This window comes from Ambystoma mexicanum, chromosome 3q (assembly GCF_040938575.1).
Source record: "Ambystoma mexicanum isolate Mex_15411 chromosome 3q, UKY_AmexF1_1, whole genome shotgun sequence".
Taxonomy (NCBI): Eukaryota; Metazoa; Chordata; class Amphibia; order Caudata; family Ambystomatidae; genus Ambystoma; species Ambystoma mexicanum.
The window spans coordinates 1,046,656,653-1,046,670,599 of record NC_090926.1 but is presented as its reverse complement, the minus strand read 5'-3'; the positions used below and the strand labels follow the sequence as shown (position 1 = coordinate 1,046,670,599).

Sequence of the window (13,947 nt, the reverse complement as noted above, 5' to 3'; positions counted from 1 at the left end):
AAAGGAGGGAGCAGTTGTGCCAATGAGGAGAATCTCAGTCTTACTGGCATTAAGGCAGAGGTCATTGGCGGCGCACCACTCCGGGATAGCAGAGAGACAGTCAGTGATGAGAGACGGAGAAGAGGTGGCCAAAGGTAGCCTGAAAATGAGCTGAGTGTCATCCGCATTGCACTGAAAGTTGGGTCAGAGAGCAGCAATGCGGTGGGCAAGAAGTGCCAGGTATTGGTTGAACAGCCAGGGAGAGAGGTTAGACCCCTGGGGAACACCACAGGTAGAGAAAAAGATAGCGGAGAGGAAGGACCCAAGTTGGACCTGGGAGGGTCGGTTAGAGAGGAAAGAAGTCAGCCACACCAGGGTCTGACTGGTGATACCCAGGTAATTACAGAGACATTTGAGTAGGATGGCATTGTTGACTGTGTCAAAGGCAGAGGAGAGATCAAGCAGGATGAGGACACAGGGGGTGTTAGAATCAAGGTTGGAGAGCAGGCTTCAGGGATGTTCAGGAGTGCAGTTTCCATGCTTCTAGCAGCTCTGAAGCCAGACTGATGGTCATGAAGACAGCCAACAGATTCAGTGTGGAGATTAAGCTGGGAGATGGCCAGCTTTTCTAGGAGTTTGCCCAGGAAGGGAGTGATGGAGATTGGGCGATAGTAAGCCCGGCAGGAGGGGTCGACAGAGGGTTTCTTAAGACGAGGGTGCACAAGGGAGTGCTTCAGGGGGGATGGGAAGACTCAAGTTGCGAAGGAGTGGTTGCAGAAGTCAGCAAGGGCAGGAACCAGGGAGTCAATTTGATCCTTGATGGTTTTGGAGGAACAGGGGTCAACCTGTTTTGATGAGACTTTCATAGATCGGACTTGTCTAGAAACTTTGTCTGCAGAGAACAGAGGACAGGCAGAGAAGGAGGGAGGAGAGGTGGCTGCAGAAGGAACAGGGTAAGAGCAGGGAGTAGAGGGAGGAATGGGAGAGGAGGAGAGTGAGGACAGGATGTCCTGAGTTTTAGAGATGAAGTGAGAAGCCAGTGCTGTGCAGAGGGCCTGGGAAGGGACAGGAGAGGTAGAGACTGCGGCAGGATTGGCCAGTTCCTTGCAAATTTTAAAGAGTTCAGCTGAGTTTGCTAGATGCCACAGAGACGTGGGCTTGAATGTGAGCTCTCTTCTTGGTGAGGACAGAGAGGCGGTATTGCCTTTGGAGCAGGCAGCGGGCCAGTTTGTCAGAGGATGTACATGAAGCGTGCCATTTCCTCTCGGCCACCCTGCACTGCACTGGAGTGTGCAGTAGGGGTACCGGGAAGTTACAGGGGGCAGGAGTGTGTTGCATGGGGCCATAGTCTGGGGAGAGTAGTGCACGTTTTTTTCTCTAATATACGGGGGAACCAAAACACCATCTTAGATAGTAGCAGCCATATTGGAATCAAGGCCCAGTTTTGCGCTGAAGCCAGGGCCACACATAGAAATAAAGCATATGCATGCAGGAATAGTTGGTAGCTTGTACACCAGTGAGAAAGGCCAGAGTAGCAGAGATTCCCAAACCCTTCGTTGTCTCATGTTGCTAACATTTTGTATCCCAGAAGGAATGTGCCCTGCAAGCAAAAACAAAGAGGTGATGGCTGGAAGGTTTAGAATGAAACTTGACCTCTGGTGTTGCTCTGGGAAACCCTCCAGGCCATATTTCTGTCCTGCCAAGCCATTACAGAAGCGTGAATGTGGTCTCAAGCAGAAGGAATTTGACCTAGCAGTTCGGGCAGTGGGACCAAGTCTGATTTGCATATGGTTTTTCCCCTTTTGTAATGGCTCAGCAGGCGAAGAACGATGGTCTGGAGGGTTGCCAAGTGCAATGCCAGAGGTTAAGATTCATTGTACACCTCTTTTGTTGTGCCTTGTCACCCCGAGTGGGATGTGTTTACCCAGACGTGGGTCCCGTGCCTGCTGGGCCTAGAGACCCAAGCTACTCCTCACTAATGAGGCCCAACGAGGCCGAAATATGTTTGGGGATGCCTATGGTCTCATGCAAAAAAGGTGTGACCTAGCAGTTCGGGCTGGCCTGCCCCTTTTGGGGTGGAAACAAGTCTCATTTGCATATGGTTTTCCCCTTTTTTAATGCGGGTTGCCGCCGGACTGTAAATAGTTACTGGCTGCTGACCTCCCGATGCTACTGAGAGATTACAACCCCAGAAGCCCGGAAAGTCAGGCGCCAGTAAAATGTAAGTCCCCACTCCCACAAAGTCCCATAGGACACTATGGGAGTGGGGACCCGGAAGCACTGGCGCCGTAGCTAACGTTGCTGGTGCTTCCGTGACCGGTCCGGAAATGTATGCTGGTCCGGAAACAACATTGCCGGTAAGCTTACCGGCACCCTTGTTTAAGGACCGGCAGGGTCATAATGAGGCCCAAACTCTGCTTAAGATAAGTTTGACTGCTGCCATGTAGACATTCATGTGCAATCATAAGAAATCTGAAGTTAAACCGATCCTGAACTGGAAGGCAATGCAAAGATCTTCTGGCATTGGTAACATGTTCTCTGCCACCATTCTTACTGCATTATTCTGGATGACATGAAGCTTTGACAAATTGGTTTGAAAAAGCATACTGTCAAAAATGACTTATAAACACTAGTAAAACACATTTATTGGGAATTAAAATATGTATGATACACACTGAAATTACTTGTTGACATAGATGCATTATATAAAGAGATCTTTATATACTGTGTATGGAGACGCCTGTACTTTTTATGTGAGGTAGTGACTTGATTTTCTTGTGCTAGTTTCATTTTCCAGAGGATTTTCAGAATGCACTGGCACCTGCACCACTTACAATGATTGCCATCACATCCATATTTAGTCCATTACCCATTGCCCAGAAGCTTGCTTAATTACCAGCCCCATAACCAGGATTTGCTATCAAGTGCCCAAATCATAATGCATAGCAAATAACACACCTTCTCCATTCCTGACTCCTTGACAGCTTTGTCAACAATATTGCGAACCTCATCTTCATATTTGTGGAGCTGTAACTGCAGCAAATCTGCAAGTGTTGTATTTTCAGACATTTCAAATTTGACCTAGGGCAAAAAGAATAAAAAAAGAGACATATTTAACATTCAACATTCGTGTGATAAAGCACTTTATACAATGCAGTTTTGTATTTTGAAGAGCCTATGTTGCGTTTCTATCACTGGGGCCCTCAAGAGCGAGAGTTGGTTGACCAACTGGGCATAAGGACCAGCACAAATAGGCATGGCTTGAGATTTATCAAATATTTTCTGGAAGTGTGAGTCTATACATCATAACAACATTGGATGCATTTGCCATGCTGAAATCCGTCAGTGAATTGAAATGCTTCATTAAAAATTGTTTTCAGAATTCCAATAACTGAGTGCTCTCTGTATTACTTGAAGCATGAAGCAGGTATTAGGAATATCATATCTGCTACTGTACCTGGCCCAGTGCCAAACTAGCCGAGCATAGTATGAGTAATGAGAAAGACACGAGAATGCTACCTCCCCAGCAATGGCGTCTGGTGAATTTGCAAAGTGGTGAGATGTAGGTCTCTAAATGGTACAACCAAGACTACCTGCTACCAGCTCTAAAGACTCTGATGCAAGGTCATATAGTAGCATTTTATTGCCGGAAAACACCTATTTCTCCATCCGAAAAATATGTGCTTGGAATAAACACTGGAGACACAAGAGAAACATGTACTTGTTCTACATAACTGACATATTGCCAGATGTACGTGCCTCATCAGGAGTTGGGCAGAGCAGAAAAAATGCGGCGGTAATGCTTTTACCGCTGCATTACCACTCCGCCCAATCCCGAGTTGGGGGAAACTCAGAGCATTCACCACCAGCTCTGAGCTGGAGGAGAATGCGCCGACTTTCTGGCCATTTTCAGTACAATTACCGTGGCGCAATTAGTGTTGCGGTTATTGCGCCAAAAATGCCCCATTGAGTCCCGTGGACTAAATAAATGGGGATTTACTGCAGCGCTACTAGTGCTGGACCAAGTTGCAGTAACGCTAATTGCGTTGGGCGGTATCCCAGCAGATTGACCATCGGGATACCACCCACTCCTGATAGAACCCATAGTGTGCTATTATGACACTAGGGAAATTGGCAATCCTAAATCATATAGCAACAAAATGTACACAGTTCTAATTTATACCAGGAGAAACAACTGTTGTATTTGATACCCTCATGTGTGAAAGATGCTGAGGGAACGCCATCAATAAAGCTGTTCCACTCAATGTTAATTTGTTGCACATGCTTTTTTATTTATGGATCTAAAATTAGGAAACAGCATAACGAATACGATATTAGCAAAGTGTACAATCAATACACGGGACCAGACTCGCGGCTGCTTCCTTCTCCCCTTGTCACAGTCCACGCTGTGCACACTGCCTCCCTCTTACACCATGCCTTGTGTCACATGCCTGGTGTGTGCTAGACAAAGAGAATGGACTGTGCACTAAACGTCTACTTCCTTACACAAGACAATTGATGTAGTGCATAGTCATTTAGCTTTCAGGTTATTGTCTGTTTCTTTGTAATCTTCTCGGTTCTGCAGGTAGTCCCAAAGACTTAATTGAGATGATTCTCTGCTTCCGCTTTCAGAAGGAGAAGTATTGCACTCCTCCAGTGCCCTTGTTTTTTTTTTTTATTTGTATTGTTGATAGCGCCCAAGACCCGCAGGTATTACGGTGATAGTAAGCACAGAAGCATTATGTGCATAGTGACAGGTACACAGTATTATTACGTTACAGATGACAGAGATATTGTGGATAATAGTTTCAGGAATATTTGTTGAATAGAGCTGTTTTGACTTTTTTGCGAAAGTTTAGGTAGGAGGTTTCTTGGATAGATGGTGGGAGGGAGATCTACAGGGTGGGAGCGATGACAGTGAAGCTCCTTCCTTCTGCTCTTTCTGGAGAATCTGGGGTAGCTAGTGAGGTGGAGGAGGAGCGCAGGCTGCGTAGGGTGGACTTTTTGTGATGCAGTGTTTTTCCCGGAGTTTGTGTCCTTCTTGTTTAACCTTATTCTCTTGTTAGTGTGTTGATTTTTCTGGTTTGGTAGTCAAATCTTCCTGTTGCGCCCCTTTCTGTTTTTACACACCAGTTTCTCCCGTCCTCTTGAACACTGCAACTCTTTGTACGCTTCGTTTTCCATCTTTTCTAACTACATAATCAATGCCAGATTTCTCTACACAAGTCGGACTACTGTATTTTGTCATGGTGTTTTTGTTTAATTTACTTTTCACTAGGTCTCCAGGTTATATTTATAGTTGTATGTGTAGTGTATAGATGAACTAGTTACTCTTACCTTGTAACGTTCTTTCGATGGGATGTTCCTCCGACGTATTCCTTATCTTAGATAGAAATCCTTCAGCTTTGCTGGCCTCGGAAAATTTTTTCGCCAGAGGGCGCTGCGCGTCGATGATCGCCGAGTCGATGACCCTCGACGGCCTCCGTGCCGACGTCGACGTCATCCTGCCTATAAAGGCCGCGCGCAGCGTCCGTTGCTCAGTTCCGTTTTGTAGTCCCCAGTAATGTTTTTGGATTAGACTAATCACCTTGAAGGAGCATAGGCTGCAAACCCACAGGAAGTCATACTGCGGGGATGGATGGGAGGGTCGATAAGGAATACGTCGGAGGAACATCCCATCGAAAGAACGTTACAAGGTAAGAGTAACTAGTTCTTCGAAGGGATTGTGTCCTCCGACGTATTCCTTATCTTAGATAGACTCCCATAGCAGTGGTATTGTGACTGGAGGCGGGAGTAATAAAAGTTATGTTACCCTTCCAGAATGGACAGAGTGTAACACAGCCTTGCCGAATCTAGTTTCTTGACTAGAGGAGGAATCCAGGCTATAGAATTTGGTAAATGTATGTGCGGACGACCATGTGGCAGCCGCACATATATCTCGAATTGGCACCCCTCTTTGAAGGGCTGAGGATGTTGCGATACCCCTGGTAGAATGAGCCCTTAGATTTTGAGGAGGCTCCTTTCCTGCCAATTTGTAGCACTCCAGAATGGCTAAAATAATCCATCTGGAGATGGTTTGTTTTGTTATTGGAAGGCCCAACTTATGTCCTGCATAACCTACAAAGAGTTGGTCTGCTTGTCTGATCTTAGCCAATCTGCTGATATAGAAGCTCAAGGCTCGCTTAGGGTCCAGCCTGTGCAGTCTCTCTTCCTCCTTCCCCGGATGAGGAGGAGGGTAGAAAGAAGGTAATATAATCTTCTGAGTGATGTGAAACTCCGAGACTACCTTCGGGAGGAAGTTAGGCTTCACCTGAAGAACAACTTTGTCCTTGTAAAAGATTGTATGTGGAGGTTTACACGATAAGGCTTGCAACTCGCTAACCCTTCTAGCAGATGTCAATGCTATTAGCAAAACAGTTTTGAGGGTGAGAAGCTTCAATGAACAAGAGTGTAGTGGTTCAAAAGGGGCACCCTTTAGGAAGTTTAAAATTAGGTTTAAATCCCATAAGGGAACTTGAAAAGGTTTCGGGGGATAAACATTAGTTAATCCTTTTAGGTATTGTATTACCAATGGAATTTTGAAGTATGAAGGCTCCTCTGCAGTGCGCTTAAAGATTGATAGCGCTGCGAGATAGCCCTTAATTGTGCCAACCTGTAGGCCTGAATTAGCCAGGTAAAGTAAGAATGACAACACCATAGGTGTACCACAAGAAAAGGGTTCAATATTCTTTTCTCTGCACCAGCTGCAAAATTTGTTCCAACGGCAGCGGTATAGAGTTTTAGTTGCCGGCCTTCTGGCCGAAAGCAACACCTCCATAACATCATCCGGAAGGTCCCAATCCTTGTACCTCAACCTTTCAGACACCAAGCGTGAAGGTTGAGGGTCTTGATGGCTGGATGGAGAATCTGACCTTCCTTCTGCGAGAGAAGATCCTCTCTGTATGGCAGTCGAATTGGAGGGCAGATGGACATGTCTAGAAGGTCCGGGTACCACGTTCTCCTGGCCCAATCCGGGGCAATTAGGATCATGGTCTTCCGAAACCTTCTCAACCTCCTGATCATTTGAGGAATGACAGGGACCGGAGGGAACGCGTACAGAAGTGGGAACTCCCAGTCCACTACGAACGCATCTCCTAGAGCTCCTCTCGGGGGAAATTCCCTTGAGCAAAATCTGTCGCACTTCCTGTTGATACTGGTGGCGAACAGATCCACTTGAGGGGTTCCCCAAAGGGCGAAGATCTCTTGAAGGACTTCCTGAGCTATCTCCCACTCGTGAGAGACTGTGCTCTGCCTGCTCAGAGCGTCCGCTGTCAAGTTCTTCTCTCCGGCTAGGTGAATTGCCGATAGAGAGATTCCTTCCTGAATTGCCCAAAACCAGAGCTGCATCGCCTCTCTGCACAGTGGTAGTGAGCCTACGCCTCCTCTTTTGTTGAGGTAGTGCATGGCCACTGTATTGTCCGTCATTATTAGGACGTTTCTTCCCCGTACAGACGGCAGAAAAGCCTTCAGCGCTAGTCTGATGGCTCTCAGCTCCAACAGGTTGATATGTAGTCTGGACTCCGATGGAGACCAACGACCGCTGATGGTCAAGTCGTTGGCGTGAGCTCCCCACCCCGTGAGTGAGGCATCCGTGACTACTGTTATCTCCGGCCATGGTTGCCAAAACATTTCTCCTTTCAGGATGTTCTCCCGACAGGCCCACCACTGAAGGTCTCGGGCTACTTTGACCGGGATCCGAAGGAGATCTGTCATCCTTCCTGAGAACTGTGACCACTGAGTTCTCAGTGCCCACTGGAGGGATCTCATTCTCAGGCGAGCCTCCGGCACGAGGAATATGCAGGATGCCATGAGGCCTAGCAACCTCAGAAAGTCGTAGGCTGGGAGATATTGGGCATTCTGAAATCTGATGACCATCTGCAGAATATCTCGAGCCCTCACCTCTGGTGGCAAGGCTTTTCCCAGGGAAGTGTCCAGGACTGCTCCAATGAATTGGAGTCTCTGTGATGGTATCATCTGTGACTTCTTTAAATTGAGGGAGAAGCCCAGCTTGTGAAGGAAGTGGCAAACATAATCTAGTTGTCTCTGAGCCTTTTCCGAAGATACAGCTCTGATCAACCAATCGTCTAGGTAAGGGTAGACATGAATCCCTTCCCTCCTTAGACTTGCAGCCACAACCGACATTAGCTTGGTAAAGACCCTCGGGGCGGAGGTTAGCCCAAATGGCAGAACTCGAAATTGATAATGAGAGCTGCCAATTGCGAACCTCAGGTATCTCCTGTGCCTGGGATGGATCGGCACATGGAAATAAGCGTCCTGGAGGTCTAGAGATACCAACCAGTCCTGAAGCTGGAGGGCCTGAAGGATCTGAGAGAGAGTCACCATCTTGAACTTGTCCTTTCGGAGGAATTTGTTCAATTCCCGTAAGTCTAAGATGGGTCTCAGTCCTCCGTCCTTCTTCGGTATTATGAAGTAGGGGGAGTACCAACCCTTGTTCCTTTCCGCTACAGGTACCAGTTCTATGGCACCTTTCTCTAGCAGGTCTAAAACCTCCTGCAAGAGGAGCGGATCTGGAAGCTTCAAAGGGTTGTTCCCCGGTGGATGACTCTGAGGGATATGTAGGAAGGGCAGGCAGTAACCTTGGGCCACTGTCTCCAGAGCCCAAGCATCTGACGTAATAGCCTGCCATTCCGTCAGATGGTGAGTTAACCTGCCCCCTACTGGTGTTCTGTGAGGGGAGACCTCAGAGTGGTTTTGAAGCGGCTGATGCAGTTGCCGAAGGTAAAGTGGCTCCTGCTCCTGCGGGTGCGGCTTTCTTTCCCCTACCCCGTCCACCACGGGTAAATCTTCCTTGGCCTCTTTGAGCCGGTCGTCCCCTGCCCCTTCCATATGAGGAATAGTAACGAAAGGACCGTCCTCTCCACGATGATCCCGAAGGACGAAAGGTATTCTGACGGATAGCAGCTCCCAATGACTTGGCTGCTGCCTTGGACGTTTGCAGTTTCTCCAAACTGTCATCCGCCTTCTTTCCAAAGAGGGTAGAACCGTCAAAGGGCATATTCAAAAGCCTGGTCTGCACGTCAGAGGCAAAACCAGACTTCCTCAACCACGCATGCCTGCGGATTGTGGTACTTGCCGCCATGGCCCTGCTGATACTGTCAGCAGAATCTAGGCCAGTTTGTAGGGTCTCGCACATCGCATCTTTACCATCCCTGATGATGTTTAAAAATGCGTCCCTTTCCTCTCCTTCTTGGAGGCAGTCAGCCGCTGATGAAGCGCACTCCCAAAGGGTGTGGCTGAACCTAGCGAGCGTACAGGTCGCGTTAATAGACTTTAACGCCATGCTACAGGCAGAAAAAACCTTCTTAGCCATGGCATCATACTTTTTGTCATCCCTATCCTGCGGAGCAGTGGGGTATGCAGATGTGCTGCCTGATGAGGTTGCAGCCTGTACAACCAAGCTCTCAGGAGTAGGGTGTTTTGACAAATATTCAGGGTCAGAACTAGCCACCCTGTATTTTGTTGACAGTTTTTTATTTACTGCCGGGATAATTTCTGGCGTTTCCCAGTTTGTCAAAATCCTTCTCTGTAGAGCAGAGTGAAATGGAACCACAGGATCCTCCTGTGGGCCCTTGTCCAGTATGTCAGTGAGGTCATCCTGCTGAAAGGCAGGAGAAGGTGCAGACCAACCCATAAATTCTATGATTCTAGACATCAGAGCTCTATATGGAGTCTCCGCATGTTCTCCTGGGTCTGGTTTGATAAATTCTGCTTCAGGAGAAGTGTCCAAGCCACTAGCTTCCTGAAGTGCATCCTGAAGATTTTTTAATCTTCCTTCCTCAGAGGCGAAAGTCTCTGGCTCTGGTGATGTGGTCCTCTGTAAATCAATATCTTGGTCTGAATCCTCCCTTTCCTCAAAAATCGAGGTTAAAGGGGGATACATTGGTTTTTGGAATGGTATAAACCCCATTTCCAATGCAGAAGGAGCCATCATCACAGGCCTTGAAAACGTCGATGTCGTCGACACCGACGTGAAAGTACTCGAAGGCGCCGTGAAAAGCGTCGAGAAATGTGTACTAGGCCTCGAAGAACTCGAAAGGATCGGAGTCTTGCTCGAGAACGACGTCGACGTTCTCGGCGTCGAGTCGGAGGTCTTTTGTCTAACCGTTGGCTGTGGAGTAGCCGTGGTTCTTTCCTTCACCGGCGTCGATATCGGCGTCGACGTCGGCGTCGACTCGATCGACTGATGCGCCGATGAATCCTTCGACAACGGCGTCGATGGCGCCGACCTCTGTTTCGAAGGAGTTTTCGACGATGGCGTCGATGATGCTTTATCTCCCGATGGCTCGAGGCGCTTTCGGGTTGACTTTTCCGCCGGGTACTGCGACTCGCGGCGTTTAGATTTTTTGGGTTTTTTACCCGGGGTATCACCCTCAGCTGTCTTCGAGGGGGACGAGGCCGCTTTCTCGAAGACGCTTAGCATCTTTTTCCTGAATTCCTCCCACTCAGCTTGCGAGCTGCGTTTTGTGGGGCAATGAACTCTCTCAGGAGAACTCGACGAAGATGACGAAGGGGATCTCCTACGTCTCTTCTTCGAGTGTCTCGATGTCGACGAGTGGTGGGAGCCACTTCGTGATCTAGATCGAGAGTGTTTTTTATGGTGAGGAGACGAACGTCTCGACTCTACCGAAGAAGCTTTCGAGGAAGTTAAAGTTGACCTACCTCTCTCGAGCTTCCCCCTACGCTCCTTCAAGGCTTTCGCCGTCATGGAAAGGCATTCCTCACACTCCGAACTCTGGTGCGTGATTCCCAGACACCACAAACAGACCCTGTGAGGGTCCGTCAACGACATTTTCTTCCCGCAGTCTCGGCACTTTTTGAAACCGGACCGAGGGGTCGTCGGGTCGGAGGAGGATGCCATCGATATCGAGGTAAATAGTAGTTATTATATACGTTATCTTGACGAGAACTGAGCAACGGTGTTCCGAGGCACAACGAAGCGCGGAAAAACGGAACTGAGCAACGGACGCTGCGCGCGGCCTTTATAGGCAGGATGACGTCGACGTCGGCACGGAGGCCGTCGAGGGTCATCGACTCGGCGATCATCGACGCGCAGCGCCCTCTGGCGAAAAAATTTTCCGAGGCCAGCAAAGCTGAAGGATTTCTATCTAAGATAAGGAATACGTCGGAGGACACAATCCCTTCGAAAGTAGTATTTTCTCTTGTTTGTTGTCTTGTTGTTTGTTGTTCACTCTGTAGGGAATTTCCTGATTAAAGCCATGGGGTCTATCTTTGATGTTTGAAAGCTATTTCAGGTGCATCATCTTGTTCATCTGCCTGCCCCTCATGAGTTCGAAGGGGGACATTTCTGTGATTGGGAGTGGAAAAGACTCGATGCTGTGCTATCACCTCTAGAGCACTTTCCATTCTTTCCTGAAGTAGCGGCTAGTTGTAGGCTTACTTTGATTCATCCATTCGCCCTTACTACTTGTCTATTAGGCTGTGGATGGTAAGATTTGATGCGCCACTGTTTGAGGTTGTTCACATTACGAAACTTCACATCTCCTGCGATGTAAATTGGACCTCATTGTCACTGACAAGTTCCGAAAGATAACCTTCCCTTTTGGAATAGATGTTCCACGCATTCAATCATGTATCTGGCTGTGATGTCTGAGACGAACTTGAGCTCTATCCATTTGCATATGTAGTTCAAAGCAAAAATGCCATGCTTACATCACCCATGGGATTTTGTGATGTTTTCTACTCTTGCTTAGAAACCTCAATGTTTTGTAAAAGTGCTTGCCTAGTATGCAGTCATTTGTCACTATTGGCATAGGAGAGACAGTGGTTAAATGAGCTGTTAATGTAATGTCTGTATCCATGCTGGCCACCAATGTCTCTATGGTCCTTTTCTTAGTCAAAGCTGACCCCAGGGTGATGTTTTGACACTCCTATGGTCGTGTCTATAGAGCCCACCCTACCCCTGCAGTACCAGGGGAGGGTTGAGAACGATATCACAGTTCTAGGACAAGCTGCTCATTGGAAACTCAGGGGCTGGCACCACATTCCCTGAGTGCCACATGCGTTGGGTAGACAGGAATTATTTTGCATGGGCTCATAGGTCCATGGTATAGCATTGTTATATTATACAATTTTTATTATACACATAGAGCCTCATTACAAGTTTGCCGGTAAAAAAACAAGATTACCGTTATCAGCGAGTCAGCGTGCACGTGCATTCCGGCATGCCCGTAACGGTTACACCGGCATGCAGGTAAGGCCCCCCAATACCGGCATCGGCGATGCCGCAGGCACCAGCACCCTCAATTCCGTAAGTACTGGTACACTGATGCCAGTAAAACCGACACCGGAAGCAATGTCATCGCAACAGAACAGGAAATGCACCGCCGGCCACCTTTAAAAATGCAATCCATTGCAATCCTCAGCCTACAGCACCTGAGCCAGAGAACTGAGCAGTGTGGAAGCAAGCAGAGGAAGATGGCTATGAGGCAAGACACAGTCCGTCGCAGAAAGCCAAGGTTCAGCGACGTCGAGCTGAATATGCTAGATGATACCTTGGTGGAACACGCTGATGTTGCTTTTTACACAAACCTGCACCGGGGAGCCCAACAGCACAAGAAAGCTCTGTGGGAGGAGGTTGCGCAAAGGTCTCTGCGCTGGGGACAACACCCCGGACTGTACGTGACTGCAGAAAGCAGAGAGATGATCTCTGGCTGTGGGTCCGTAACCTACTCTCTGCTAATCGCAGACACAAACCACAATGTCTCTGCCACGAATACACCCAACACACCCCACTGACACAACCCACATGAGTCCTCAATTGCCAACACAAGTACCATCTGCATGCGCACACACACATCACTGTACAGATGCAGGCCTGACCACTGTGCCATCTCATGGCACGGTGCACACATCACCACCGCCAATTGCACACCTGACACACCCACCATGACCATGTACGCAGTGTAAACATCAATGCATCTACGCACATAATGTGAGCACATCTGTCCCACATCTAAACAACACATGGCACACAGCCACTGAGGCATGGCCACAACACGCAAACCACGAGACACATGTAGGCCATCCAACAAACACCATGTACAACATGGCTGCACCAGAAGGATGCTCAAACACTGCACCCCCCGATGAACCAATCCTGTATGCACCATGGCTGCCCCTCCAACATGTCCATGAGAATGTGCAGGACTTGGAATGTACTAGTATCAATGTATGTAGGATGGATGATGACCCATGACTGATGCCCTGCCTCACTGTCCCCCGCAGACACAGGAACAGAGAGCGAGGCGGAACACGCCCCAACAACCAAAAAAGCCACTGCACGTCAGAGCCGTGGTGATGACAACGCCACCTCCAGTCAGGGGCCTTCGACTGCAAAGGCAGGACTGAAGCGTGCCACAGCTTCCATGCCACAGCCCACCATCCAAGAGGACACACAGGCTGGCCAGCAGTCCGAGCAGGAACAACCTACCCCCACCAAGGCCCACCAGCAAAGACCCACTGCTGCCAGCAAGGCACACCAGCCAAAAGCCACTCCTGGCATGAAGGCCACACGCAAAACAAACACATCTGGGGCACAGGAACCACCTCAGGAGCCACAATCAGCAGCCACAAGTGAGCAGGGTGAAGTGGCCCAATCTTCCCAACACAGTGAGGAGGAAGAGGTGGTAGGCCCCTCAGCCAACAGCACGCATGACGACCGCGAACGTACGCCACCCATGCAGGCAACCCCATTTACTCTCTGGTACATAGCTCAGCTGGACAAAGCACAGTGGAGGACAGTGCCCCTGACAAAAACTTGGAAGAAGCTGTGTACAGCCCCGGGAACCCACATATCCCACCTCCCGTGCAACTTCCTGCTGCCTAACACATCCAGGATCTGGAGGGGCGGCTGGCCCACATGGAGGGACGGCAGCAGGCCATGCAGGA

General features: G+C 48.8%; 1 protein-coding gene across 1 annotated transcript in view; it reads right to left on the bottom strand.

Annotated features, from left to right (window-relative positions):
- The window catches only part of DNAH17 (dynein axonemal heavy chain 17), an 8,024,690-nt gene that overhangs the window by 4,812,508 nt on the left and 3,198,235 nt on the right, over positions 1-13,947 (bottom strand). Inside the window, exon 26 of the mRNA XM_069655242.1 lies at positions 2,938-3,060. Within this exon, the coding sequence (XP_069511343.1) occupies positions 2,938-3,060 (123 nt within the window). The remainder of the gene's footprint in view (positions 1-2,937; positions 3,061-13,947) is intronic.